Here is a 27,840-nt window from a genome sequence, read left to right as displayed (position 1 = left end):
TTACCCTAGAAATGATCACCTATGGGTCTGAGTGGAGTGTTCAAGCCCATTTAAACTGCAACACCAGCTTTCTTGGCAAGCAGAAGAGATTTCAGCAGCCTGCTGTCCCTAAGCATAATGCCAGCAGCTCACAAATGCAGCCAAGGCAGCTCCAGTTCACACAGAGCCTGCACTGCAGTCGGGGGAGCCTGCAGGAGACAACAGAGCTGAGCTGCACAGCTGTGGCCTTGGGCTGGACCTGCAAAGAGAGCAGAGCAGAGGTGGTGCAGGACACTTTTTAACAGCACCGACGGGTCTCTATGCAGGATTGCCACATACTTGCACCTGCCTCGCTGCTTAGTGCCAAGCAAAACAGCCACAAGGACACAGGGGATGGGAAGTGGGATGGAAAGTAAACTAAAGCAGAAATGGCCCCAAGCTCCAGGCAGGGCTGTGGGAGTGCCACCCAGAGCTGGAGGCTAACCACAACTCAGCTGCCATCCCACTGCACAGCTGGCCTGTGGGCTCTGTGACCCAGATTTTGCCTACAGGGCAAAACCTTTACTGGGTCAAGCGAGCTCAGCTGCTACTTTGGGGAAATGGGTGTGATCTGTCATAGATAATCTTTAACTTCCTCTTCCTACAAGATTCATCAACAGGAAATCCAAGCTTTGCATGATAGTTCTAAAATTCTTCTCCAGGAAGATGCCAGAACCAAATGAATTATCTGCTAACCACAGGTGTATGTGCTTTCCACAAGGAATGGCTTTATTAAAAAATAAAATATGACTAGATAATTATTCATTGTGTGGCCCATCAGGCACAGAGGTGCATTTGTATTTTCTTTTACAAAAACCATGGGGGAAGAACAGGCTTCACTGGCCTTCTGGAATTCAGGCACAGCAATTAGTTTCTGTGTACATGTCTCTGTTCACACACAAAACTTTTGGCATGGCACGGAAGTTTCAACTAGAACCTTTGTGGTTAACTAAAACCTCATTTGCTTCTGTGGAAAACCAAGTATCCAGGTAGAGCAATTACTTTAATATAAGATCATTAGATGTGGGTTGGTTTGGGGTTGTTTTTTCCTCCTTCCCTCCAGCTAGATCTTCACTACACAGGCTCTCTTTTACTAATCCAGATGGTTTTGGGTAGCCAGGACTAAGTGCCATGCCTGTTTCTGAGGTATAGCCCAGCCAAGCTATTTTTCATTCTCAATGTATTGTCTGCTGTCCATTACTTCAGCTCTCGGCAGGAATTTCTGATGTGCAAACAGTCATTAGAGAACTTGTTCACATAAGATACAATACGTCACAATTTCTAGAAACCTTCAAGCAGCCCACTATAATCAGGTGGTCATGTTTTCCTAGGACAAACAAGCCTGTTCAGACTTTGTCCTGTGGAATTTCAGGTTGTTTGTACTGTAATCAGAGGTTCTGTTCACTGGACATTTCTGTCCTTTAGCATGTTATGGCCACCCCTACCTCCATCCCTAATTACAGCCAGACTAGAACTCAAATAGAGTTAGAAGTAAATTTTCAATGTCATCCTCTGTAGCTCCCTTCTACCATTTTTTGACCTTACATGAAAGTCTAGCACTAGTGTTTGAAAGATGCAGGTTAATCAGGGAAACTTCAGTATTGTTTACAGGACATCTCAGGTCATTTTAGTGCTGTTTTAATCTCAGTTCTCTCAGAAGCCTGCCAGGCTCTCTTCACATTCATGTGTGCTAAGACAAAGGAGCAACAAACCATTCCACTGTGGGTCAGCAAGTGTAACACTTGCAATTACTGCACAACACTGTATTTTTACCTGGGACACAGAACTGAGAGCAGACTGGATCTTTAAATAAATCCAAGTGCTTATACACCAACATGTCTAATTACATGACATAAGCTTAGAGGCATCTTCAGATATTGAATCTAGAATACTAACTAAATTCATAGCTAAATCCAGCCATTTTTAATGTCTGTTGCTTAGATATTTAATTGCCTTTTGGAAATACTTTCTCTTTTATTGAAAAATGACATAATAGACTCTGAGCAAAATGCCTTTTTCTTTTGGTTTGCACCCCTCTTCCCCATTCATGAAGTACATTGCTAGAGATATTTCAAGCAAAACTTTCCAACTGTAAGTTTCTGTGGTCTCCCATCTCTTTGTTCCTGGCAAACTACATTTCAAGGCATGTAGTATGCTGTAAAAGGTTAATTTCTGTTGTCAGCCAGGCAATGAGATATTTGTGATACATTAATCTTCATAAATTAAGTGTTTGAATATGTCTATCCCCTCCTCTGTTTCAGTCTACATTTTGGTTTACTAGCTGCTGTTAACACAATACTGGCCATTTAACTCGATGTTCACCCATGACTTCAGCCTTTCTTATGTGTAGCACCCTTTTTCCAAACAGCTCTGAAGCAGATCATCCCAAGTGGTTGGTGGAGGCTAAACTGAGTTCTGTGAGTCTGACTGAGCCAGGTCACTCACACGTGCTAGGCCAGAATAAGAATGTCACTACAGAAGGTTACTACAAACTCAAAATGCATTTCAGCAGCAGTTTCAAGCAGATGTGCTAAGTAAGCCATTTTTAAGCAACTGCTTGTTTGCCTTTGTTTCTCTGGCAATAGGAGATTTTCCAATTTTTTGTTCCCTCAAGCTCTTGGGTTAATCAGTCCCTCTGTTGGAATATACAGAGCACTAGGATCAGGTCTTCCCAGCAGCCTCACAGGCTTTCAAAGGCATGAGGACAGGTGAGATAAAGATGTTGGATACATCCTCCCTGCTGAATGGCACTTAACAACTGGGCATAAGTGCACTTGCAGCAATTCAGGACAAAAAGGGGTGTTACCCCTCTATAGGTAATTTGTGCCAGCCAGCAGGCAACTTCCACAGTGCAACCCTCATCACAGTGCAGGGGTCTTTGGCAAAGCAGGGAGTGCACTTCTAGCCCTGTGTAAGCCAGGGCTAGATATTGGAAAGGAAAAAAAGAGGGTCGCTGCTGTGCACTAAGTGCTCTTGAAGAGAGGTGTAGCCAAAATAATCTAGATGCATTAGAAACCCCAACATACAGAAGTGAATTTAGGAATCCTAAGCAGAACAGCACTGGAACATGGCTGTCATTTTGTTAAAACCAGCCTTCAGCATGTGTCAAAGACCATTCTAGTTCAGGGAGCATTCAGTCAACTCCAACTTGCTGCACAACAGGTCTGTTCAGAACTCATTAGCCTGAACAGCCACACCATGCAAGACAGAAGCTTCTTTCTCCTGTGCCTCAGCTATACTATCATTCATTCCTGGGGTTATCCCAATAGAAATGAGGGCAGTGAAAAGGGATGTTCAGGTTGTAGCTGTGTAACTTTTACCAGCTGTCTTATCAGGGAAGCCAACAAGCTTGCAGGTGAGGGATACTGAAAACTTATAAAATACATGGGAAATAGAGACCTTTCTGCCAGTCAGCTTGATGGAGCTAAAAAGGGTAAACAATAGTAGAAGTTCCTTATTACACTGTATATCAAAAATTCATTGAACAAGAAGCCTGGTGGCAGGGCAGACCTCAACACCCAATGCACTATGGATGCATGTGCACTGAAGTCAAGGAAGTATGCTTTCTCTCTTTTATAACGCTCCATGAAAACACCTCCTTTCACTCAGTGCAAGTCAAAAGGATCTGTTTCTTTCTGCACTCCTACACTACTGTAGTGCTCAGAAAAGTCTTTATTCATCCTTGTTTATTTTTTAGAAAATCCCTACAGATCTAGATGTTTAAATGAAGCATTAGTTACATGGAATATGTGCCTTTAAAGTCCAGAAGCTGCAGGATATACTGCAAAGGCAGGTTGGGGCCAGGAGTGACCCAGTGACCTCGGCAGGAGATGCTGGTATGGCTGTGAGGCACTGGTGGGGCAGCAGCAATCATGATCCAACCTTCTCAACATAATTAGCAGGATAGAGTCCAACTTGACCAGTGAGAAGTCGGCCTTTGCACCAGCCCTGCTCATCTTCCTCACTAATCTTCATTAGTTCTTCACCTAAAAGTAAGAACAGCCATTAAGAGGCAGCCTTGAGAAAGGTAGCATGGCATTTTACCCACCCAAGATGACTTTATAAAAAGCAAGACTATTGGTCTCAATCATCACACTCTTCTCCCCTTATCAACACCCTTATCATAATGCAGTTTAATCAAAGCCAGAATCACTGATCTCTTCAGTATTTATACTCAGTACTACTACCTTGACCAAGGAACTTAAACAGACCTTCACTACTTCTATTCAGCATCAGAAATCTTTTGGCCCTATAGTTCTCTGCCTGCTTTTCTCTCCCTAAGGAACATGCCTACCAACCAGAGTGATCAGACTGATCTGAGACATTTTTTTCTTAGTGGCTCCTCTGATAGGCAAGTGGGAAGGAAATTCAAGAAGCTGCTAAGCTCTGGCTGGTAGGACTCAAAATGTCTATTCCATGATGGAGTGTCTGGTTTGGCCAGTAAGGCATGAGATCAACTGATTTCTCAGACTATGACCAGGAAAGACCTTTAACATTCCCACATCAATTTTGGGAGGGGCAGAAAGATCCCCTCCTCAACCAATAGTCATACTTCTGCCAGAGAGGGAGGTCTGACTGCATCAATAGGCACATCCCACATTGGCAGAGTCTCAGAAAGTCACTGCTGTTCCTTAATGGTATGTGTTGCTCAGAGCTGATTCAAAAAGGAGATGACTACAGCTAATAAGTCATACCCCATTTCATCTGCTGAGTGGAAAGAAAGAACAAAGTCAAGTTCTAGAGCACTCATATTGCAGGATATTTTAAAGCAACAAGTTAATGTTAGGAAGTTTACTAGTATGGTAACACTGCAGCACAGATATTGGCCTCAGGCACAAGGCCCTGCTACTGAAGGACTTCAGTGACTTCCAGTGAGTGTGTTTTGGAGAGCTATAGCACAGAGATACCATGTAAAACTCAAAACAAGCAAGATCAGAGACACTCCCAAGATCATGATGTCCACTTGAAGATGAGAGGAGGCCACATGAAAACTTAAATTTAACTAAAGGAAGAAAAGGGGACAGGTCTGTCTGCTCCAGCGCTCAATCCTCTGCTGCAGGCCAGGATCTCCATTCATGAGATACCCATTCTGAGCAACAGTTTGCATAGCTGTTTTTTTCCCAGCTGACCTCTGCCTTCAGTAGTACATGTCAGTCAGGTGAGCTTCTCCCAAAATATCTATCTTCACATTATTTGAAAAGACAATCCAGAAGAGCCGTGTAATTTTTATATCAATGGTGCAAGGGAGAAACATTTAATAAAGGTTCAAGACACAATTCAGAATAAATGCCCTAAGAAGAGGCAGGGGTCTGCTCTCCCTGCACTCTGACCAAGGCCTAGGCAGTCTCTTGCCATGTGGCCTCACTACCTTATGGTCTAGAAAAAGCTGGATTTCCCACTGTGTCATCCACCTTGAAGGAGCTGGCAATGGTCAGACCAAGGGAAGAATAAAGGTCAGTTTTCAAGTGGACATCCAATTCTTACAGAGTGTTGCAATCATTCATTGAGCCCAAGTGAGGACAGTGGAAGGTTAGTAAGAGATTAGTGCTTCTGTACCTGCTTTAAAGCTCAGCTCATCAGCCTCCTGTCCCGTGTAATCATAGAGTGCTCGTACCCGTACACCTGGTACCTTTAGGTCTTCCTCATGCCCGTTGGCATCCAGGCACTTCTTGGGAGTGTCCTCATCTGACCACTCTGAAATGTCTTCCTTCCCTCCGCTGTGTGCGTGGAAGGTGAGAGGGGACAAGATGGTTGTTAGTGGATTGATCTTTCACCAACCTTCTCCTGAATCATGCACCACCCTGACTCCCCCTGAGACTGCTCTGCTATAGGACAGGGTGCAAGAGGCCCAAAAGTCAAGCAAGGGCAAACAGGGAAGAGAGATCCCAGAAGATAATAGATTTTGTTGAGAGCACCCTAGCATTAGAACCCTGAGGGCCAGGAGGATAACTCACTGTCAAAGTATTTTTACACTCACACACACTCTTCATGACCTCCTCCTACTCTAGCAGACGTTCTTATACAAGGAAGGCCAGTCCTAACTGGACAGCCCGGCTGCATCCAGAGTTATTCCAGCCAAGAATAAGACAGAGAGGAAAAGCTGTGTTTTGCATCCTGACAAGATGTCTGGAATTATGTTTTCCAAGTCAGGGACAAGAGCAGAGGGGAAGAGCAGCAGAGGACAGACACCTGAAACCCAAAAAACCCTGCAGAGGCTATGTTCCATACTAACTTCACATTGGTTGGTGCCTTCAGGGTGTCATAGAAGAGACTGTTCTGCTCCTCTTGATAGGAAAACCTGTAGATTGGCAAATAGGGCCCTTGAATCCAATTGACTGTGAAATACAGTTAGTGGCCTTGAAAAATCTCTATATCCCCATTCTTCTCTGCTCAGTTCACTTCTTCTTCTCCGCTCAGCCAGAGTCTATCTTTTAAAGCAGGACAGCTACTGTTACAGTAGGATGAGTCTGTGCTGCTTCTCCCTATTCTCCAGGCTTGCCTCCTGGCAAGGGAAGCAGCTATGCTCAAACTTGTCAGGTACTGCTCAGCACCATACCAGGGAAAAACAATAAGAATTTGTTACTTTCATTTAGGAAACCACACAACCCCCAACTTTTCTCATCCTGTCTGGGAGGAAGAACTGGGGAAATGCATGCCAGAATCAGACAGCACTAGTCAGGATTGGGCTAAATCTTTTCACTAGAAGGATCTTTACCAGGAAAGCATTTTGTGAGGCAGAATGTGCTAGACAAAAAATCCCAAAAAACCCTACAAAACAAACTCAAAACCAAACAGCTACCCTAAACAGCATTTTCTACACGGCCTTTTTCCAGAATGCCACAGGTAAGGCCATGGGCAAGAGACAGGAAATTAAAGAAGAGATTACTCTTTATCAACCCAACTCATTCATGACCCTAGGCAGGACTATACTTTTCCTAACATGATATATCCCAGAATTCAGCCTTTACCTTGTCTGCAGAGGGGTCTGTGAGACAACACCATCTCGTGTAGGCAAAATGCTGGTCAGTGTGACATCATCAGGCATCTTGCCACTCTTCTCCTTCTTGGTGATTTGCCTCTGTGTTTCAAGGGACCATTCCTGTCCAGGGAAAACCAGTAATACCATCAAAGCCACTCAGATAGAAATACTCTGTGCATCTTTTCTATCCAATACAGAACAACAGAAGACCAGGTTGTACTTCAGTAGCAGCTGAAGTGGTCAGCTCAACAGCCTTGCTGGTATAGCAGGCTCATTTCTGTTGAATCCCAAGCTGCAACAAGAGAGGCTGTGAGAAAATCATCACAGAAAGCTGTCCCACGGTCCTGAGCACCACTTCCTGTTCTCTGACCTTGCAGTTGGATGGCTGGAGTATAGCTTGGCAGCCTGCGTGTGCCCCTTTGGGCAGCAGATACCTTGCAACACAACAATTTCAGAAGAGCCCAACATCCTCAGCCTGCTGAGCAAAGACATGGTCTTTCCAACACAAGACTAGCAATGGCCAGTTTCAGCTGAGCAGCTAATTGTTTGGAAATAGCATTACCAGAGTCTAGAATGCTGCCCCACCTCAAACTGAGGCCAATTCATCGCCATGCCCGGTCCATGAGTGTTGCGCCACCACTTCAGGTCCTCCTGGTTGTCTGCAGCCATGATGACTTGGTGGAGATCCCGATACAATGCATGAAAGCTACAACCAGAACAGACAGAACCACCAGTAATCAAATCCCTCAGCAATTTCCCAAAAGCCAAGTAGGAAGTAAAAGATTAACCTCGTGCACAATTACATAGCATCCTCAATCCCACAGGATTGAGCATCACCTATTCAGCCCTAGGAAAACACAGCCTCCCTTTCTGGAGAGTCAGCCTGGCAAACGGGACGGGCTTGTTTGGTGTGGCAGTGCCTAACAAGTGCCAGCACAGCTCATTAAGTGAGCACTGAAATAACTTGGCACACTCACACACATGGACAGGGAAGTGGCTCAGATTTGTTGTCTATACCATAAAGGGGGCAGAGAAGATTTTTGGCTACGCCTGTTACCCCTGTGTAACCTCTGCTAAGGGCAACTCGTGGGCATTACTTCACAAAAGGTCTCTCTACTAAGGGCAAAATGGGAATGGAATAACCATCAATACTAGATGGCAACAGAGCTACTACATTCCTCGGCCTGGGATTACATACATAGCTACATGAAGCTTTTCATAGGATAGAAGTACACACACAGGACAGTACTGGAGAGTAGTGAAAAAGGAAGGGTTCAAAGGCAGAAAATCCTCTCTGGAGAGCCTGGTGCTGCCTACAATCACAGACCCCAGCACTTGTCACTCTACAGAGACCAAATGCCAATTCTAATATACACTTGAAAGGGGAAGAAGTAAGATCTGCCTGATGCAAGCAGCTTCCAGAGACCAGAACTGGCACCCCTCATCAGAGCCTAAGCACTCCAGGCTGGCAGGATTCCCCTCTGCATCGGGGCCAGTACCTTTCACTGGTGGAGAGGTTGAGATGCTGGTGCAGATTCAGAAGCATCTCCTTGAAGAAACACAATCGCTTGCGCTCTGCCTCCTGACAGCCCTCAAACACTTGCTCCATGTCCTCCATGTAGCGGGGATTGTAGCGATTCAATTCTTCCAGCATCTTCTCATACTGATCCTTGCACTGTAGCAGGAACACAGCAATGGTGAGATGTGTTGCCCTGATGGCAAAGAAGTAACAACTCTCCCTACTCTGGCTTGGGACTGATAAATTTTTCCCCCCTGCACTGTGGAAAAAATACACCAAAGAATTAAGAAATCCTACAGCTGATGTGCCAGTCCATTGCTCTCCTAATATTCTTGCAAGTTCCCTGGTTTTCCTTACTACTCTCTTTCATACAGGACCTTCCACACTTTCCCTCCTGTGAAGGGACAAATCAGGTATTTTTGGTAGCCAGGTCTTCAGCTCTACGGGTTCCACTCCCTGCGCCAAATCCCCTACACTTGTTTCCTTTTTTATTTAAATTCATTTATAAATTAGGATCTTGCATAACTCCAAAGACCAAGATCTTAGTTACTGAAGTCTCAGTCTAGCTCACTAAAACCTCAGATGATGGGATTTCACATCTTCTTACAGGCTTCAGCTGAGTAATTTCACGGAGGGACATTCCCACCAATGCTTTTCCTTGAAAGAAGTGTCCTTGTGACCCCCATCCATAGAACACACACACCCCCACACACACCTTCTCAGCCTCCTGAGTGCACTTCTCTACACGCTCCTGCAACTTGCGCATCTGCTCCTGGGAGACAGACGAGTCTGCCTTGGCATGGTTCTCCCTTGTATGGGCTGTTTTCTCCTCCTTCCGGGCTGCGTGATAGTTTTTCTTAGAAGTCTCCACCTGCAGGAGAAGGGATGCAGAAAAAGCTGTGATCCTGCCCACATTGATCCTCCAATACTCAGAGGAGGCATGTTAACATTTGTTAGAGTCTGCAGCAACCTAACAAGAATGCCAGTTCAACATTCAGTAAACAATGCTTCAGTGGGAGTGGTACCTTCAAATGATCTCTTTTTCAGTGCTCACCTGCTGTGCAGGAATACAAAACCTGTTGCCAAAGTCTTCCCAAATGGGAAGGAAGTTATAAAACCACAAGAACATGAGATCCTCGAGAGATCCATCCCTCTCTGGGAATTCTCTGCTACTCTGGCTAACCTAGTTTGTTTGTCCAGTGGCTCTTGAAATCAGGCAACCAGCTCAACTACCTTTATCTCTCTTTCCTCATTCACACTTTGCTTACATCTTTCATCTTCTTCACCCAGGGTTTCTGGGCTTTGCGGAACCCATCCTCTGCATCCTTTGTTTCCTTGAAGCCTCCAATCATCTGCTTGTGGTAGGCCTCCTTCTGCCAGGCCTTGATCTTATCGGAATCTTCACCAGCCAGGTGGTTCCGCACAGCCAAGTGAATTTCACTCAGTTTGTCTGCAGCTGTCAGGAAGGCATGCCAGGCCTTTTCCAGAGTACCATACTGCGGACCTGCAGGAACAAGCACCAGAGAGACTCTTATACCTACTGCCCACAGAAGGGAATGCAAAATCTCTTCCTCTTATATCTACCAGTATGGAGTCACTTTCTCATCCAACAATTCAGCACTGACTGGTCTCCACAGTTCCACCAGGCAGCATCTAGACTGGCTGGTAGAGCTGGATGAGATAGGGATTTCTTTGGGCAGCTTCAACTGTCCCAGACAGTGCCTGCTAGGAGAAGGTTTCTGTAGAAAAAATTCTCTTCCCAAATCTGGCTTAGGCTTCAGAACAGAGAGCAACATTAATTCATGTCTGAGGCTAGGCTTCTGTTCCACAGACCAACAGGTCCTTTGGGACATCTGTCCCATTGTTTCCTGTTACTTTGTGAGACACTATCAGTTTGAACACACTGCCACTAAATCACAGCGTTAGTAGTTATTCTCAGACTGCAGGAGAAGACAGCTAAGCCATCCTTAAAGGGGGTATCTCCAGCTTGATTTAAGACATGGACTGCCCAAGGACTTGCCAAACTAAGCACCAAGTTTTTTTATTTTTAATAAACATGCACATGGCAAGAGAATACATCTCCAAGTGAATCAGAGGACTCACTCAAAAACAGGCAAATACACAAAAAACCCAAGAAAGTTACCCCCTTCCTGGGGAAGGGAAGCCTGTCCCTCAAGGAAACAATGTCACCTCAGTAAAAGATAGCACTCAAAGAGGGGAATGAAATGATTGCTTCCTGTTCCCAGTCTGATATGCTAACTTTACCTCTCTCCACATTGGTCCTCCACTTACGGGACCATTCTGTTAGCTGCTGGGCATAGTTCTTCTCTATCTTGGCTCGCTCCTGGAAGCAGGAGATAAGGTCATTGCAGAGCCGGTAGCCATCATCCACACGTTTCACTGTCCGCCTGTAGTTCCCAGCCTGAAACGTCACACAGCATTATCCTTTAGACCGTACTGACTTTCACATTCCTACAGTACACACAAGAGCAGGTCCATCATTGCACGGGGAGGGAACATGGGTCCTTCTGAAGCATCTGCGCTCAGACCCTCCTCTGGCAGTCTCAGGCAGACACAGCACTGGAGGGAAGAAGCTGAGATGCTTTGCTTGCTTCTCTCACAGCTCAGATCAATGTCAGCTGAACAAGGAACTCTCATTCCACAGTATCTATGGAAGAAAGACTCACTACTCCCTGCAGTAACACACAGCATAGCACTGAACCTTCCCACAGCTCCTCCCTTCCACTCCTCAAGGGCAACATGTCACCACAGACCTGGAACTCAACCCAATTCCAGTGGGTGGTAAGATGACACTCCTACCTCCCTCACATTCCAATTATCCTTCCTTACCTCCCAGAAACTGCCCCCAGGAGCCTCCCCGCCAGCATCATCTTCTGATGACATCACCCTTTTTTTCTTGCAGCAGAGAATGTTTGCAGATTTCAGTTAACCTGAGAAGAGAGAAAAGTGATTTCCATCATAGCACTTGGCTGAGCCTTTGCAGACAGCATAGTTCTCCGTGGCTCTTGGAGCTGGAGGAGCCCAACTTGCTGCCCTTCAGTCAAGTAGTGTCATCAGTACTACTCTAGCTGCAGATGGCAAGGTCCAGCAAAGATGCCTAGGGCTGAACTGGCCTCCTCCCTGCAGACAAGAGGCCTCCTTGGCAGGCCTGTAACACATTGGGAAAGGATGTTGTAGAAGACAATCTTGCCAGCCTTGGCTGTGCAGATATCAGACATGCTCATGAATCCAACACTCTTCAGCAGCACCAAATACTTCTGCAGAGATTCTGTTCTTAACCAAAGCCCTGGAGAGGGTAACAGTAACTGAGGTAGCTAAAGCTATTTAAAATCTGCCTTGAAAGACTTTATTTAAAGTCTTGTGTCAATGGAGATGACTCCAGCTTCCCAGTGTGACTCAGGATTACAGGATTACAACTGACTGGGGAAAACAAGGCTGAGCAGTCAGCAGGCAGGCATGTCTTGAATGGGGAGGAGCCCTATAAGCTGCCCACCAGCTGAACTGGGCTTGAGCAGAAGTACAGAAATGTTCTGGGGCATACCCAGCCAAACGGCAGCACAGCACACATGCCTGTTACCCATCAGCACTGCTTCCCTAGAAACATCCCTGCACAGCTGCTCTTTTCACTACACTCACTGCATTAGGCTCAAAATCTAGATTGGAAGGTAAAAGGTTCCTGTCATTCTCTGCTGTCTCAGAACTTCTGCCCATTTCCCTGTGCACTGCCAGTTTGTTCCTGATGTGGTATGGAGCCATGAATTCCTTGGGGAGAGGTTCAGGGTTGTTCTTGTGCAAGAATGAGAGAAGGAGTAACAGGACCCAAGCCCAGTCACTTGCTGACAAACCCAGGTCTTTTCAGACGAGCCCAGGTTAATGCAGCATGCATGGCCTTTGCTGCCACTTCTCCTCTTGCACATTCCTAGTTATAAAAAGCTTCCCTCACACCCCAGAGAGGTATCTGCTCATTCTGCCAGCCCACAGAGCACACAGCAGAGAAGAAGATCAGGTCAAGAGTCCACATCTCCCACCTCACGCAAATCCTTCTTGGTGGCGTGAGCCGCATAGTGAAGCGCCCCAACCCAGACTTCAGAAATTTCCCACATTTAGCTATGTTTGCCCAGTGTCATCCCATGGAGTGTGTCAGAAGTGTATTAGTGCTGTTCCTCTGGCCTTCTTCAGAAGGCTGGAAATGCTGAAATCCAGTCACTAAAGCAGGTTGTTAAATGGGATACGACATCCAGGTACACAAACCTTGAAAAATTAATTCCTCCACCATGCCATCAGCTGTCCCTGTCCTCCCTCCCCACATTTGTCATCTGACTGCAAAGCCATCTTACAGCCTCCAGGGCACGGAACTCTACTCCTGGCCCCAGTAACTACATACCTGAAAGCTGAAAGCGAGACGCTGCTGCAGAGGAGCAGTGGGAAGCTGGCAAGTGTGTCTCAAGCTCTTCAGACTATAAAAAGACTGGAGGAGACAGAGATGGACATGGTCAGACACTCCTTTGCAGGGATGATGCCTGTTCTGATGCACACAAAGGGATGTCCCTTTTCTACCAGCTACTTAGGAAGGGCACCCTCTGATATAGCAGCTGCACCCACTGTGCCTCCCGAGATGCCATGTTCCAGCACGTAGGAGAGATGCCAAATCCTTGTGTCACAAGATCTAGCCCCAGAGAGAGTTAAAATAGAAACACTGGGGTGGCTGACAGCACTGTGCAGGAAAGGCAGCATCACAACAGCTGAGCACAGGGAACGGCTTGGGCCAGAAAGACCTAAAATAAGCACCCAGGCACCCCACATGGGGCCTGCTTCCCCTCACTGGACAGTGTCCATTTTAGCAAACCCCACCGCCTTCATGCCCTTGCTGCATACACTTTTACACAAAGCTGCCTTTGGAACAAAGAGAGAAGGACACACACATACCTTCTCCAGTCTCTTTTACTAAAGACGAAGATTTATACACAAGTCAAAGAACTTGATAACTCTACATAAAGAAAAAAAGAAAAAGCCACCAAGTCACCAAAATGCATATTCTGGTCTACAGTTCCTTTAGTACAAGAGCACCTAGCACTGCACTGGTAGAATGTGGCCCTCTAGCAGGAGAGCTTTTTTGTCCCTTGCTTCTGTAGGCCGTTCCCATCTCATTCTCAGAAATACTTTATTTTGCCATATGGCACAGGTAATGGTATGGTATGGTACAGCCTTCCACAGAGCAAAGAGAAGTAAAAGGTCTGCAGAAGCTAAGAAAAGCCAGGACAGAACAAGATATTTTTGTTTATCTCACATTTACATCCCTGGGGATTCACCTCAATCTAAAAAGTTTATTTATTAAAAAAAAACCCAGACAAAAATAACAAAAAACCTCAGCTACAGACAAGCAAAAAAAAAATCCCTTCTCAGTCACCAGCATGCACTCAGCTGAGGCTGGAAGGTTAGGGCAGCTGAGAGTAGAAACCACAAAACATGGAAGTGGGATCTTTAGCCAGATGATAAGACCATTATTGAGAAGAAATGAAAGAAGGTAGGGAAACTGAAGGAAGGAAAGAAAAGCAGACTGGGTTATTGCAAACTATTGACTTTTGGTAAGGAAGGGGAAGGCAAGAGGTTGAGGGGGAAGAGTTGTGACTCTGAGTCGTCCAGGTCACTGGATTAAAGGTTATGGCTTCCCTGTAGTCCCTGATAAAACCAGACTAAACATTCCTGAAATTGCTATGATTAAAAAAAACTTTGTGAAGGTATGTAAAAATGTATTTAAAACCCATCCTTTCTTTCTTTCTCCTGATGAAGACATAGATCAATGATACATGACACATGAATGCTGTATCACTTTTTCCACGCTACTCCCCCGTCCCCACTTTATCAGGAAGCAATGAATCACAAACATGCCTTCCATCTCTTCTTTCCAATTCAGGCTGACTACATGGCACTATAATTTGGGGGGTAAATGTGGAAAGCTGTTGTATGGCAGTATATGCTTGTTCATTTGAGGGACAGGCTAAGCAAACATCCCAAACCCTGAATCCATTCTTTCTGCAGTTTCCATGTTAGAATTTGAGTCACATCTGCTTGCTTTCTCAGGAGCCACAAACTCAAATAAGCAGATTTACTATCACTAACAGGCTCTGAAATATAATAGTAGCTGTGCTAGATCAGACTAAGGTATATCATGGCCTCATAGCCTTTCAGACAGCAGCCAAAAGGAGGTACCTTCCCTCACTTTGACAACAGAGCAAGCATACATGATGCCTACCTGCGTGCTCTCCAAGCCTCTAACCACTTGCTGACAGGAACTTCCCTGAGATGGATGTGCCACCTATGAATGAGCACTCAACAGATTTCTCTTCCATTAATTTCTTCAACCTACTTTTGAATTCATATGATTTTGCAGCATCTGTAATATCATATGCCAAAGCATGCCACAACTTAAGGCTTTACTGTAGTCATCAGCACAGTAGCTGGGGGGAAAATACAATGAAGTGATATTTTTACAGACTAATCTCCATGACCTGAGTAAGCAGTCAGTTGAGTACATATTTCCATAGCAGTTGTAAAGCCTTTATAAAAATCCAGAAAAATCCAGCTTGGTAGAAGCAAAAAGGTCAAAGAACAAGAAGGACCCTTTCCTGCTGGGCTTTTTCTGGACTTTACATACTTCATGAGTCCAGAAGAGTCAGTCAGCAGATCAAATTGGATCTGCATGCAGACATAGGGAAGGTACTTAGTACTGCACAGAGGGGCTGAAAAGAACAGCTGCTGCTGTCACCCTGAGTGAGCCCTGGATGAGCTAGTAGATTGCCAGTCCACCCCTTCATGCCGATCTATTCCTGAAACACCACATGGTGTGAGCCACTAAGTGTTTGAGACCAGGGAAAACCCAAGTTCGACGGGAAGAGTAAATGTATGTGCCAAAGCCTGGACGTTGTTTTACAGCAAAGTAAAATGACAGGGATACCTCATGGACAGCCTGATTTAGCAAGAGCCACCAAATGATTCAGGAGGGCTGGCAGAGCCTGTACAATATGAGCAATGTAGCTGGAGTTATATTGGATCAACTAGAGTTTTGGAGTGTTGTATGTAGGCCAGTACCACATACAAGACTCCTCCTGATGCCACTGCCACCTCTGCTAAGAGGAGGCTATCTAGCAAATCATATTTGCAGGGCAAAGGAATGTTTATGCCTACCTTCCCACCTTTGTTTATCAGCTCTCACAGTTAAGAGCTACTTAAGACCTCACAGCAGCTCCTGCAAGATAAGGTCTCTGAAGAAGAAGGAAAGAGTGACTACATTGTCATTCATTTCACACCTCCAGAGGATTAATGGATAAAGGCATCACAGACACCATACAACCAGCAACATCAGGCAAACTGAACTATGCAAATGACAGCTACAAGTATTTCTGCTTGCTGTGTTAGAAAAGATACCTCCCTTCTTCTCCCACATACCTGCTCTCACTTAGGAGCCAACATAATTATTAGGCCACACCTGCTATCAACTCCCTATTAAGTTATCAAAAAATGCTTCTTGTTCTTTAACTGCAGAAAGATGGAATGGCTCATGACTGTCTCACTGGTAATGAGCTCCACTCAGGAAAATACCTGAGGCCTCATTGTGATAGAGCTGTTTCTACCTTTAAGCCATATTGTTATTCTCACTCGTGATCCAGTCAGGGACACGTCTCAGACCACACATCCCTACCCTCAGACCAAGGTGTCAGGCTAAAAAATTCCCTTTCAAAAACATGTGAAACCCATTATGCATTGTAGGGTGTACCTTGTTGCTTCATGCTTTCACAGCATCTGTGCAACAGGGTCCTGATCCACAAAGAAAACTTCTAGATCCAAAAGTAATAATAGCTGTTGTCCATTGAAAGCTTTGCCTCAGGAGGTAAACCACAGAAATTCTCTTCCATCTATACCACATGCCAGTACTTCCAGCCTCCAAATGCCCAAGGCACCACTTCTATGCATTGCCTGAGAATCCTTATGAGCAACCGTTTTCCTAAGTTTCCCAAGATCAAACCTCTGAACTCTACAAGGGCTCAAAGGGCTGCAGTCCTGCAGGAATTCATCCACACAAATAAAGCTTGTATATTGCACCAGACAAGGCCTTCTGCTCAACTCCTCTTCCCTTTCCCAACTACAACAGCAAATGCTGGATACAGACACATGTAGGAACAAATTGAGTAACATTTATCTAGTAAGTGAGGCTTTGGTGAAGACGTTTTTATTGTGGATCAATTTCTATATAGGTGCTAAAGCCAAGCTAAGCAAAAGTTTTAACCAGTAATAGGTTGCTACTAACTAATTTCCACCTCAAGACAACTACCATCAGAAAGGAGGAATTTGATACTTTCTGCAACCAATTTGTTTGATTTCCTGGTCATTCTTCTGTACAGCACTCCAAGGCATTATTTTCCCTCCAAAAACACTGGCACTCTAGTACAGGTTGCAGATAAATGTTTCAATCTGAACAATCCAACCACACAAAATGGTAGCGCCCCTTCCCTTACAGCATGAAATCCCTTTTTTTTCTTCTAACTTGTCAGAATGAAACTAGAGAGCTGAAGCCAGGAGGTTCCATGTCACTCCAGCAGTGTAACAAACTCAATTGCTGTTGGTACAGCAGAGCTAGGAAGGTCCCCAACAGAGAGAATGAAATGGGGCATGGGACAGGGTGTCCTTTCCAGACTCCCCAGCTCTGCAACTGCACATCCAGTAGCTCTGCACCAGTAACTGGGATGACGTCCAGTAATGTCCTCTCCACTGCCATTATGTAGGAGGTCTGGTATTTATAGGCAGACACTCACCTTTCTGAAGAGGGGACAGTTCTTGTCTACTGCTAGAAAGAATGCCAAGTAACACAAAGATCCCCCAAAAATTCCCTTAGAGGTATTTATCTTATTGCAGTGTCATGCCCTCAGCAGTCACCTGACTGGGAAAGGGACTAAGCCAGTGTTTCCCAGCCTCTCCCTAAGGACTGAAGCCTGCCAGAGCTGTCTAATACAGTTTCAGGCAAGATTTCAGTTTCAGCTCATTTCTCCAGCCAGGGAAAGGTCAGAGAGACAGCAGGCAGAACAGTAACTACACAAAGAGGTCACTAACAGAAGCCCATCTCCCAGCCCATGATTCTCTAGAGATCATGTGGCTGTCCACTAGCAAAATTCTCAACGATTATACAAAATTCTAAAACACAGACAAGATTGAAGAGCTGACCCTTTGAGTCCAGACCACAGCTTCTTTAGCTTAGTCTTCACATTCAGATCAAGTTAATGTACTGATGACAGGCATTCCCCATGTGCCACCCCAAGCTGTTTTCAAAGTGTTCATGCAGAACTCAATCCTTTCTACTATTAGCTATTCCCTGTCAGCAGCCAAGGCTACAGGACAGGCTTCTACTAATACACTGCTGCTGATCTAGGGGTTAAGATTCCCGGCTGACATAGCTTTACCAGACAGAACTGTTTTACCAAGAAAAAGAAAAAAATCTGCTTTTATTTCCAATATGATGTAGAGGATCTTTAACATTACAGGAACACAGATCTATTCTGGTTAACATGACAGTATGAGACAATGTTAATGAAGGAATGTAGTGGGCTATCAAGGTAAATGTTACATTTTTTCTGAGTTGTTCTTTTTATTAAAAAAAATAAATCACAATCTCAAATACAGAGCTGAAGGAGGGAAAAAGCCAGCAGTGAACCATTGTGTACCATACTCAAACAGGGCAATAGGCTATGTTAATTTTTATTCCAAATGGCTGCTGGTATAATTTAAACATGTATGTTGTATCTACATGTTTAGCAGCTGCAGCTAACTTCTTAGTAAGAAGCCACACATACAAGTTACCAGGAACAGCACTACCCTAGCTGCTTTCTTAGACCTGTTAACAGCATCATTGCTGTTCCACTCCTTAGTCACAGAATGCCCACTTTCCAGCTCTCACACTCCCTCTCTTACCACTCTCTCAGGGCAATGTTTTAACCCAGGCAGATATGGAGAACCTTTAATTGCTACTGTCCCACTCTTTGGCCTCTTCACTTGTTTGCTTCTACGCTGGATATTTCCCAGGGTACTTCCCACCCTGCTGCATCAGTCTCTGCAAGCAAACACCAAACACATGCACTTCCCTTTTCCAGATAGGACCCAAACAACTGAAAGTTCTTTTTTCCTTAATCACTGATAAACAGGTGTTTAAAGCTCTAGTAAAAGCTAGTATATCCCTCCTTAACAGTCTCAATCCACACTGAATGCAAACATTTTCCAGGATTTAATCTACATCTTACCTGGTAATGTTCTTTTCTGCATTTAATAACTGGTAAGATCAATAGTCCATTCTGTAACACAGTTGCCTGGAACTTTAAGTAAAGATAAGTTATTGCAGTAGCAGGTTGGACCAGTCTATCCTCTCCAACTAGGCTTGGAATAAGAAGTTTGGTTTGTTTGGATCTTTACGTGAACAACACTTATCCAAACAGAATAAAATACCCTGGACTCATCTAACCCTGAGTAAAGAAGGCAGAAGCAATAGGAAGTGGTGAGCAGGGGTGTTTGCTGTGGTTGTGGATGGGGAGTGGGTAGGGGGGCAAACTCCAGTAAGTTCCTGCCACTGGAATATTCTCCTGTGATTGAATCACCTTGCAATGCCAAGAGCAGGGATCAAGTTTACATGAATGCATTAGAAGTCCTAAGGAAGCAGACTGCCCTCAATGCAATCAAACTTTGTGGGAGCCACAAGCCAATTAGCTCCATTCTAACAATGAGCTTCTGGAGGTTTCTTGCTTCACTAGACTGCACAGCAGTCAGAAATCTCCAGCCTTCTCTGCTACCTTCTCCCACCTGGAAGCCACAGTGAGTTTTTAACTCATTTGTAGCTCTGGAGCTTCTGGGTTTCCTTTACCAACAGTTGTATTTTCCACTGGCTGCTTTTTGAGAAAGGGGAATGGGAGATAAGAGTTGGAAGAAATTTGTCCTTCAGACCAAATGTGTGACAATCATGGTAAATTATTTCAAAGTACTGCATTTCTTTATCTATGGCTGCATCAAATAGGTTTCTGGTTTTACATGGTAAAAGCTGATTTACTAGAACTGCTTATTATGTGAATACTTTCCTTCCAAATATTCATATAATGGAGACAAAAACATTGAAGATCATCCTCAAGGCATTTCTGAAGTTCATCCAGTTCCCTGAAGAGTTTTGAGTCCCAAACAGTGAGTAGAAGGGAGTGCAACCAACTCCTTGACTTGAGAGCTGAGTAAGATAAAACTGAGTGCTAAGGCATCTCTCATGGTAAAGAAGAACGAGGTTAAAGCATCATACCCATTGCTTCTGTTCCAGGTGTGACCAGTTCCTCCACTTTGACAGCAAGGCTCTTTTTTCACCTTTTGTTACCAGAGCTAGGTTTATTCTGCAGGAAAATCTAAACAGCATAAAAACAACTGCAAATTAAGGCAGATTGCGATACCATAAGAACTGGAAGGACTGCAGAGTAGCTTTTACACAGAGTCATTTTGCATTTTTTATGGGACCAGATGTGAAAAGAATGCATCCTTTGCTCTGTGGACTGGAGAGAACTTATATTCCCTTTGTAGCATCTCCTGGTTCAAGAAGAGTTTGGCAGATCAGCCACTTTGGAGGTACTCCACTTCTAAACATATTCATACACCTTTCTGACAGATTTCCCAGAGATACAGGTAACAAGGTTGAAGTAGGAAAGCCATTAGGAACTGGCCTGCTCTGTGGAGATTCATCCTTCATTGAATATTAGAATGGTTTTGGTTGGAAGGGACCACAAAGATCATCTAGTTCCATGCCCATCTCCATGGGCCTGGATGCCACCCATTAGACCAGGCTGTTCAAAACTCCATCCAACCTGGCCTTGAATACTACCAGGGATGGGGCATCCACAACTTCCCTGGGCAACCTGTTCTAGCAATACTTTACTTAAAGAATTTCTTCATAACATCTAATCTAAATTTCTCCTCTAGTTTAAAAGCATTTCCCCTTGTCTGATCACCATCTGCCCATGCAAAAAGTTGCTCTCCCTCCTTATATAAGCTCCTTTTAAGTACTGAAAGGCTGAAATTCTTCTACTGAAAGGCTACAAATACTTCACACATTCTTCTTGAAGTTCATTGCCCTGCATGTCATGGAGCAGCTTTTATCTACTTTCATAGTATCTGCACAGAATCTGCTCCTTAGTATCCATAGTGCCTCTTAAAATAAGTTTTTGGATCTCAGGCTGAAAAACAGAACTGTTAACACTTCAGAACAGAACTCTTAGCACTTCATATCCTAAATTTTATTCAGAATACTTTAGGACAACACAGGCAAACAGGGCAGTCAGCCCAAAGTGCACACGTGACAGGATAGATTTTAATGTTCAGCATCACTGGAATGTCAGTTGCTTTCTCAGTCCACTGCCCAAAGGAATGATTTCAGTTTCTGGTCCTCAAGATTCAACCTGACATGTGAGGGAAGAACACTGGAAGGCTTTTTAAAAAACCACAAGCACAACAAAGCAATCCAGTGAGCTTTATTTCCCTGCAAGGCTTCCTGAAGCAGCTCAAAACCCTAGCTGTTTGCTTGCATTGGAGTAGAAGCCTGCTGGAGTCAACAGCAAGGTTTCCCATGGGTTACCATAGCTCACCAGTCCTTGTCCGAGGCAGAGCTGACTGAAAACATCAAGAAGCAGAAGTAAATACTTTCAATCATTCAAGGAGTCAAATATGCTACATCTTCTCTCAATCATCCATGAAAGCTTCTTGCCCTTCTCAGAAAAAGCAGCAAGGCCACTTCAGAGCTCTGCACAGCAGCACTACAGCTGGTGCAGCTCAGCACCCTCAGGAGTGGGAGAAGTTTGGCTCAGCAGCAGGGGTACTGTACTGAGGCATGGCAGGAAGCTACTACCAACAGCAAATCATCTGTAGGTGACTGAAAGGACTATGTCCCTGAGAGCCCAGGAGGCAAGTACTGTGTCTTCCTGCAAACAGGAGAGACACAGCTTGGGCGAGCTCACAGTAGGGACAGGACTGAGGAGGCTGAAGGGTTGCCAGCACTGTTACTTATGGGTTGCCTGCAGCAATTCTAACTCCTCTAGCCTGGAAAAACTCGGTTGCAATAAATAGAGTCCTACCACAGTCACCTATTAAGAGAGCATAAAATCCCATACAAACCTAATGCCTCTGGATCCAGGCCCCCGGTACCATGGAGATCTCTCACATGCCTTTTCAACAAACTACAGTGCCCAGTGACAATCACTAGATTTAACACACAAATTCCAACTATCCCAAGTCTGAAAGGCTCATTCCCATCATCCCATTCACAGCAAGGAGAAACCAGTGAAGGCTCAAATGTGGTTAGGATGCCAGTCACATTTACTGCCTTATAGTGGTGCCCAGCTACTGGAGATCAATGTACCATCATTGAAACAAAGCTGGATGATTACAGCAGAGAATGCACCAGGTTCTTTGCACAACATTTTCCTTTGTGCTGCTGGAAAAATTTGTGCCCAAACAGTCAAGAGTGTATTTTGATGTTAAATTACAGAGATCACCATGCTGCAGGGTAGTGGCAAAAAGCTACCACTTGAACAGCTTCTTAACTGCTTCAAGGATGCCAAGTTCTTTTTTAATTCTTCGAAGAGCAAAATCCTAAATTCTTTGTGGAAACTTCCAGATACAGCAGTCACTGTTTTCTGACCCATCCACTCAAGTCTTAGACTAAATATTAAGGCTTTTTAAAAATCTATCTGTCACAGTTGCCTCTCACAGAGTACCCTCTACACCCATCACACTGAGTAACTAGCGATAAAACAGCTTGCCTGATCACAAAGTCTGTTTTAAAAAGATAAGAGCTCCTTAAAGGGCTTAAACAGCTCTTGTATTGTTCAGGCATTTCCCCATGAACTCTCAAGAGCAGCCCAAATTCACAGATCACTGATCAGCTGATGGCAAAAATAGAGGCAGTTTATTAATGCTCTCTGATCAAGAGTATAGCTTTTTCCATTCGGGCTATAAGCAGATACTTTTAGCTTTTGTTCAAACCCTGGATGCTAGCCATGACACAGACCAAATAGTTCAAACAACAACTGAATAATCTCCAGCCCTTGAGATGGCCAGAATAAAGAATATACAGTGTTTGCCATGCTTGCTGATATCATGAGTTCTGACAGAAGCTCACATCACCCCGTTGTGGTGGTAAAGGCATTCTTACAGCTTTGCATCTCCTAAGAAGTCCCATTATTGTATTACTGTGTGTATATATATATATATAGTATTACATAATCATATAATATATATACATTATATATATGTATATATTTTATTTTATATATATATATATGCATGCATGTGTGTAAATATACATTGATTCTCTAATACATATTTATTTTCTTTTTGTTGTAAATTTATGAGCATCCAGGGAAAGCCCAGAAGATTCAGGCTAGGTCCACAAAAACCTAAAATGACTAAAAACACCAATCATTATCCTGTGAAGAAATTAATTTGGGTCCATAAAATTTTCAGGCTTTTATGACTTGGTCACACACATGGTCTGTCAGTGACCTGCAGCATTTTGGTGCAGTGCAGCCACACACAAGCCTATTCACTTGTTGACATTTGATAATAGAGTTCCAGGTGGGCAGTTGTTCTCACCCATATACATAGATGATACACTCAGGTTACTGCTTTTTTCAGCCTGAGAAGAAGACAGTCTTCACCTGAACAAGTGTAGGCAAGCCAAAGAAGCTCAAACACACAGATCAGAAGAAAAAAATTAAAAAGCCAGTAAAGCAATACAATGGACCAGGCACAAAACAGGGAAGGCAGCAGGCAGCTGATCAAGCTCACACATTCATTCTGTTCCAAGCTGCAACTCAAAGGACAATCTAGTAAATATTTTAGGGAACTTCTAGAGAAATACCACTAATTACACAAAACACTATCAAAGCAGACTCCATCTCACACAAAGCATATTGTGGACTTCAGGGAAAGGTGAATCCTGGCATGAAAGAATGTGCCCAGTTACGCAACTCATGGGGAGAAGCTCCACTTTGACTCCACCCAAAGACCAGCTCACACCTGGAGCACGGAGTATCTGGACCCTGTCATTTTAGCCCACACACTGCAGTTGTGCATTCTGCTCTCATTCCTTCCCGAGAATGACTTGAGTCACCCACTGTAAGGCTTAGTGACACTTCAATGTCAGGGTGGAGTGGGAGGCTCTGCTTGGGTCCTGTACTGCAATCAATTACCATCGTATCAGAAATTCCTTTGTGTGAATTAGACCAGCAGCTGATTTGAAGGAGAGAGAAGTTCACTTCCAGTTTCAGGAAGTAGGGAGCACCAGTTCTATAAGGTGGGTCAAAGAGTGAACAAAAAGGCTAGACTACTTCCTAGGGCCAGGAACAAGGGTCTGGCAGTGGTCAGCTAACCTCAACCTCACCCGTCCCACCAAGCCCTGAGCCTTCTTGCATACCTGAAGAACTGAAGCAAGGAAAGAACACATAGTTGGCACAGAAAGTGGTGGAACAGGTTAATGTGTTTGGGCCACGCTAGCTTCACTTATCGATAGCTTTGCAGAGACCTTGGAACCCTCCTCCCATACCCAGTGACAAATCAGACTGTCTTCTCAAGCGCTGGATATTCAGGCCCACTAATACCCTCCCTGTTTATCAGCTTTCTCCTGCCCTAGTCTGGAGAGGACACAGTAACCCCAGCAGCCTGCCAGGGGCCCGGTGACACAGCCACAGGCAGCATCCCTGATGCCTGTCCCTCGCCCTCCCCTCACTGCTGTGGGCAGCCAGAAGAGAGGAGGAGGACGAATAAGGACAGAACGGTCCCATCTGCCGAACTTCTCCATTCAGCTACCCAGAGTGCGGCTCACAGACCGGCAACAAGGACGCCGGAGACAAGGGACTGCAGCCCCGCGAGCCTGGGCCCCGGCGCGGCCCCTTTCCCAGGGGGTCCTGGGAAGCCGCTTTAACCCCACTCTCCACAGCGCTGCCAGCGCCCGCGGCTCCGGTTTCAGAGTGGGAAGCGGCTCTGCGCGGATCCGGCACAAAGAGGCCCCTGTCCCCGCGGCGGAGCGGAGGCGCGGGCTCCAGAGGGAGGGAGGGGGAGCCTCGGCAGCCCCCAGTGACGGGGCGGCGGCAGCGGGCCGGCCCCGGGAGGCCGGCGGCGGGGCACCCGGCGAAGCTTAGGAACGCAAAGGGAGCGAAACTCTGGCAAGAGCTTCTCCAGCCCCTCGCGAACAACCCGCCGGGACCGCAGCCCTGCCGCCCTTCCCAGCCCCGCGCGCCACCGCTCCCGCACCTACCGGGGGTCTCCGCTGCGCCTCCAGACGAACCGCACCGAGCCGCCTCCCAGTCCCCTCCTGCCCACAGCCAGCGCCCAGCCGGGTACCGCCTCCCCCACCCGCCCCCTTTCCATGAGGAAACTTTTCCCTCGCAGTTGCCAGCGCGTCCCAAGACGCGCTGCCCGCCGCGGGAAGGCGGCGCCGGGACCAGGACGGGCTCCGCCGCCAGGGCTGCCAGGACCCCCGGCACCCCACGGGGCACAGGACCGAAAGGCGCCGGGCCCAGGAGAGCGGAGCCCGCAGCAGTGACCCCGCCGCTTACCTCGCAGGCGGCGTGGCACGGCGGAACGCTCGGCGGACAGCGGCCACCTGGGGGAGGGACTGGTTGAGCCCTCCCCCTATTTCAACCGCGGGACTCGGGGGTCCCGCCCCGCCTCCAGCAGCGCCCGCGGGGCGGGCCCAGGCTCGGGGTGCTCCGATGGCAGCGACGGGGCAGCTTCGGCGCAGCTCCCGCCTCCCCGCCCCCGCCGCCCGGCCCTTGATCCAATTAACGGGAGTGGGCTCTGCCCAGGCATGTGGGGTTGGAGGAGGATGTGGGGAGGGCAGCGCCGGTTCCTGTCGTCGTTCCACCCTGCCTCCACATTGGGAAGGGCCTGCAGCCGTGGGGTGAGGAGGGGGCTGAGGGAAGTCTCCCTGGCCGGGATCCCCCTCGTGGCGGGGGCGGGAGGGAGGCAGCTCTGGGAGCTGCCCTGAGTTCGGCTCCTGTCCGTGAGTTCGTTCATCTGTGTGCTGTACCGGGCAGATGACCTGTAGGGCCCGGAGCTTACCTGGTGTTGGAGGAGGAGGTTCCCCAAGGCTGGCTTCCACCCAAGTGAAGTGCTGTGGTCTCGCTTGTGAGAGGGGTGTGGGTCACTCTCCCTGGGCTTAGAGGGTGGCATCACCTCAGTTCGCCTTGGTATTCATCTTTCTCTTTTAGCCCGATATTGCTAACTGGTTTCAGTTACTCTTCCATTTCTCTGAAAATCTCTATCTGAATAATCCGGACCTCATCTTTAAGTCCCCGAGTGCAATTTCTCTTGAGGCCGGGCTTGTACAAAGAGCACTATGAGACCTTGCTGGCCCGCCTCCTCTTGACTGCTTCCAAGTGACTTGGGACACAATTCCAAGGCCCAGCTGTGGGTTTGTAGTGATGTTTATTCAATTGGTCGAAAAAGGAAAGACTGAAGAGCCTTGCAGAAGGGAGAGAGGAAAGACCATGCCATAAATCTTCCACTTCTCTGGAGTACTTGGGTATTTTTACAAGTGCCCTAGATTTCATAAGAGCCAGAAAATAACTGTGCTGATGCCCTTCACATACAGTGAAATTCTGTGTTAGAAAGTGGATATTAGAAAACATTCCACTTAATTTCTTCTGAGACCAATCCTCTGTTAACTTTTACCAGCATAGGGTCCCTGGAAGATGGACACCCGACAGGTCATTGCTTATCATGGGTGTATGAGTATCCTATGGGTATCCTTTAAAGAAGTGAAGAAAGATGCTTGTCTTGTCCTCAAAGTTAATAACAGTTGAGAGTATAAGCAACAACATTGTCTTTTACTAAAACAAAGTTGAACCCTATTCTTTGGCTTAGATACTCCCTAATTCAATTAAGATCTGAGTTTTTGATTTCCATTATCAAATTAATGTACATTAATGAAGGTCAAAAAAGGTAAACTCCTGTCATCCATTAATAGTCTATATTCAGTGTTTGCCCTTGTTGTGTTTGCATACTGATTTCTATATTGATATCCCATGTGCATCTAAGATAGTGTGTCTAAGACAGATGCTGCCCATGTGGGACTTGGCCACCACCAATACTGATTGCAAGGTGAGAGTATTAAATAGCATGGCTGTTACAATCCTGTCTTCCAAGGCTGAAATGGCTTGGAGAAGATAGGGTGCTTGGGTAAACGAGGCCATAATGGTAGTGATTTTTTTGTTCATTTTCCTGGTGTAGGCAGCTTAGCAATGGTCATGGAAGAGAAAGAGGTCAAACAGCATGATATTTACTCCTTCATCTCTAGGGTTTTATATTTTATTTTACTTTTTCATGAAATATAGGCTTGTTTTCATATGCATGGCAAACTCTAGTTGCTCTGATGATATATACATCAGTATATATAATTTATATATTTGTATATGATTATACATTTGTATATAATTGTATATTTAGTTAAAGTAGCCAAAATTATTCATGCTTTAGACAAAGATCCTGGAAACAAGGAGGCAGAACACCTAATGGTATTACTAATACTACTAAGCTGATCTTAGTTACAGTATAGCTTTACTGGACCCAGTGACAACACAACTTGATTCTGTGAGAGAGAACCATGTCCCATGACTGAGGTAGAGCCTCAACATAATTGTACATCCGAGAAAAGACATAATAAAAATAAGCCTAATATCCTGCCCATGCAGAATTCTACTCCTCTGACTTTGTTGCATACTGCAGTTCTAAAAGATGAAAGAATATTTTTTCAAACTAGTCTTTCTCTTGCTTGCTCAGACTACCATCCAGACACTGAGCTGTGAAACATCAGGGCAGTGGCATTTTTTCTGTGCATGAATTGTGTACTGTCGGCTGTTCTTGCCCTTAGCGGATAATAATTACAAAAATATCCCATGATTCTCTAGAGAGAAATCAAACTTGGTGTTAGTCATTGACACAAACACTCTATTTAGCATGTGACCTCATCGTGAGTACTGTGTGCAGTTCTGGGACTCAAAATTTGAGAATGGTGTTGAAGTCCTTGACTGTATCCAGAGTTTGGCTTTCCTAAGTTGGGAGAAAGTAGGCTCAGGGGTGACCTCACGGCTCCCTGCAGCTTCCTGAGAAGGGTAAGTGGAGTGGGAGATACTGATCTCTTCTCCTGGGATCCAGTGATAGGATGCATGGGAGTGGTTTAAAGCTGCACCAGGGGAGGCTTATACTGGACATTAGGAAGCATTTCTTTACAGAGGGGGTA

General features: G+C 45.6%; 1 protein-coding gene across 6 annotated transcripts; it reads right to left on the bottom strand.

Moving 5' to 3' along the window:
* Positions 1 to 722: 722 nt before the first annotated feature.
* Positions 723 to 25,239, bottom strand: PACSIN3 (protein kinase C and casein kinase substrate in neurons 3). 6 transcript variants are annotated; one of them, XM_036384677.2, is made up of 13 exons: positions 19,858 to 19,938; positions 18,824 to 18,895; positions 13,464 to 13,524; positions 12,922 to 13,005; positions 11,367 to 11,467; positions 10,782 to 10,938; positions 9,785 to 10,020; positions 9,232 to 9,387; positions 8,497 to 8,672; positions 7,583 to 7,703; positions 6,987 to 7,117; positions 5,575 to 5,735; positions 723 to 4,004 (listed from the first exon to the last, which is right to left on the bottom strand). In XM_036384677.2, exons 5-13 carry the CDS (start codon positions 11,418 to 11,420, stop codon positions 3,889 to 3,891), a joined length of 1,308 nt encoding a protein of 435 aa, XP_036240570.1. In that variant the 5' UTR covers positions 11,421 to 11,467; positions 12,922 to 13,005; positions 13,464 to 13,524; positions 18,824 to 18,895; positions 19,858 to 19,938; the 3' UTR covers positions 723 to 3,888. The 6 variants fall into 6 exon arrangements, with proteins under 6 accessions (XP_036240570.1, XP_036240571.1, XP_036240573.1 ...); XM_036384678.2 differs by lacking the exon at positions 19,858 to 19,938 and having other exon boundaries at positions 18,824 to 19,116; XM_036384680.1 differs by lacking the exons at positions 13,464 to 13,524; positions 18,824 to 18,895; positions 19,858 to 19,938 and adding an exon at positions 25,157 to 25,239.
* Between the last annotated feature and the right edge of the window lie 2,601 nt (positions 25,240 to 27,840).

The sequence above is a fragment of the Molothrus ater genome, chromosome 6 (genome assembly GCF_012460135.2).
Source record: "Molothrus ater isolate BHLD 08-10-18 breed brown headed cowbird chromosome 6, BPBGC_Mater_1.1, whole genome shotgun sequence".
NCBI lineage: Eukaryota > Metazoa > Chordata > Aves > Passeriformes > Icteridae > Molothrus > Molothrus ater.
Note: the sequence above shows the minus strand (reverse complement) of the source record. Positions and strands in the feature narration are given on the sequence as shown.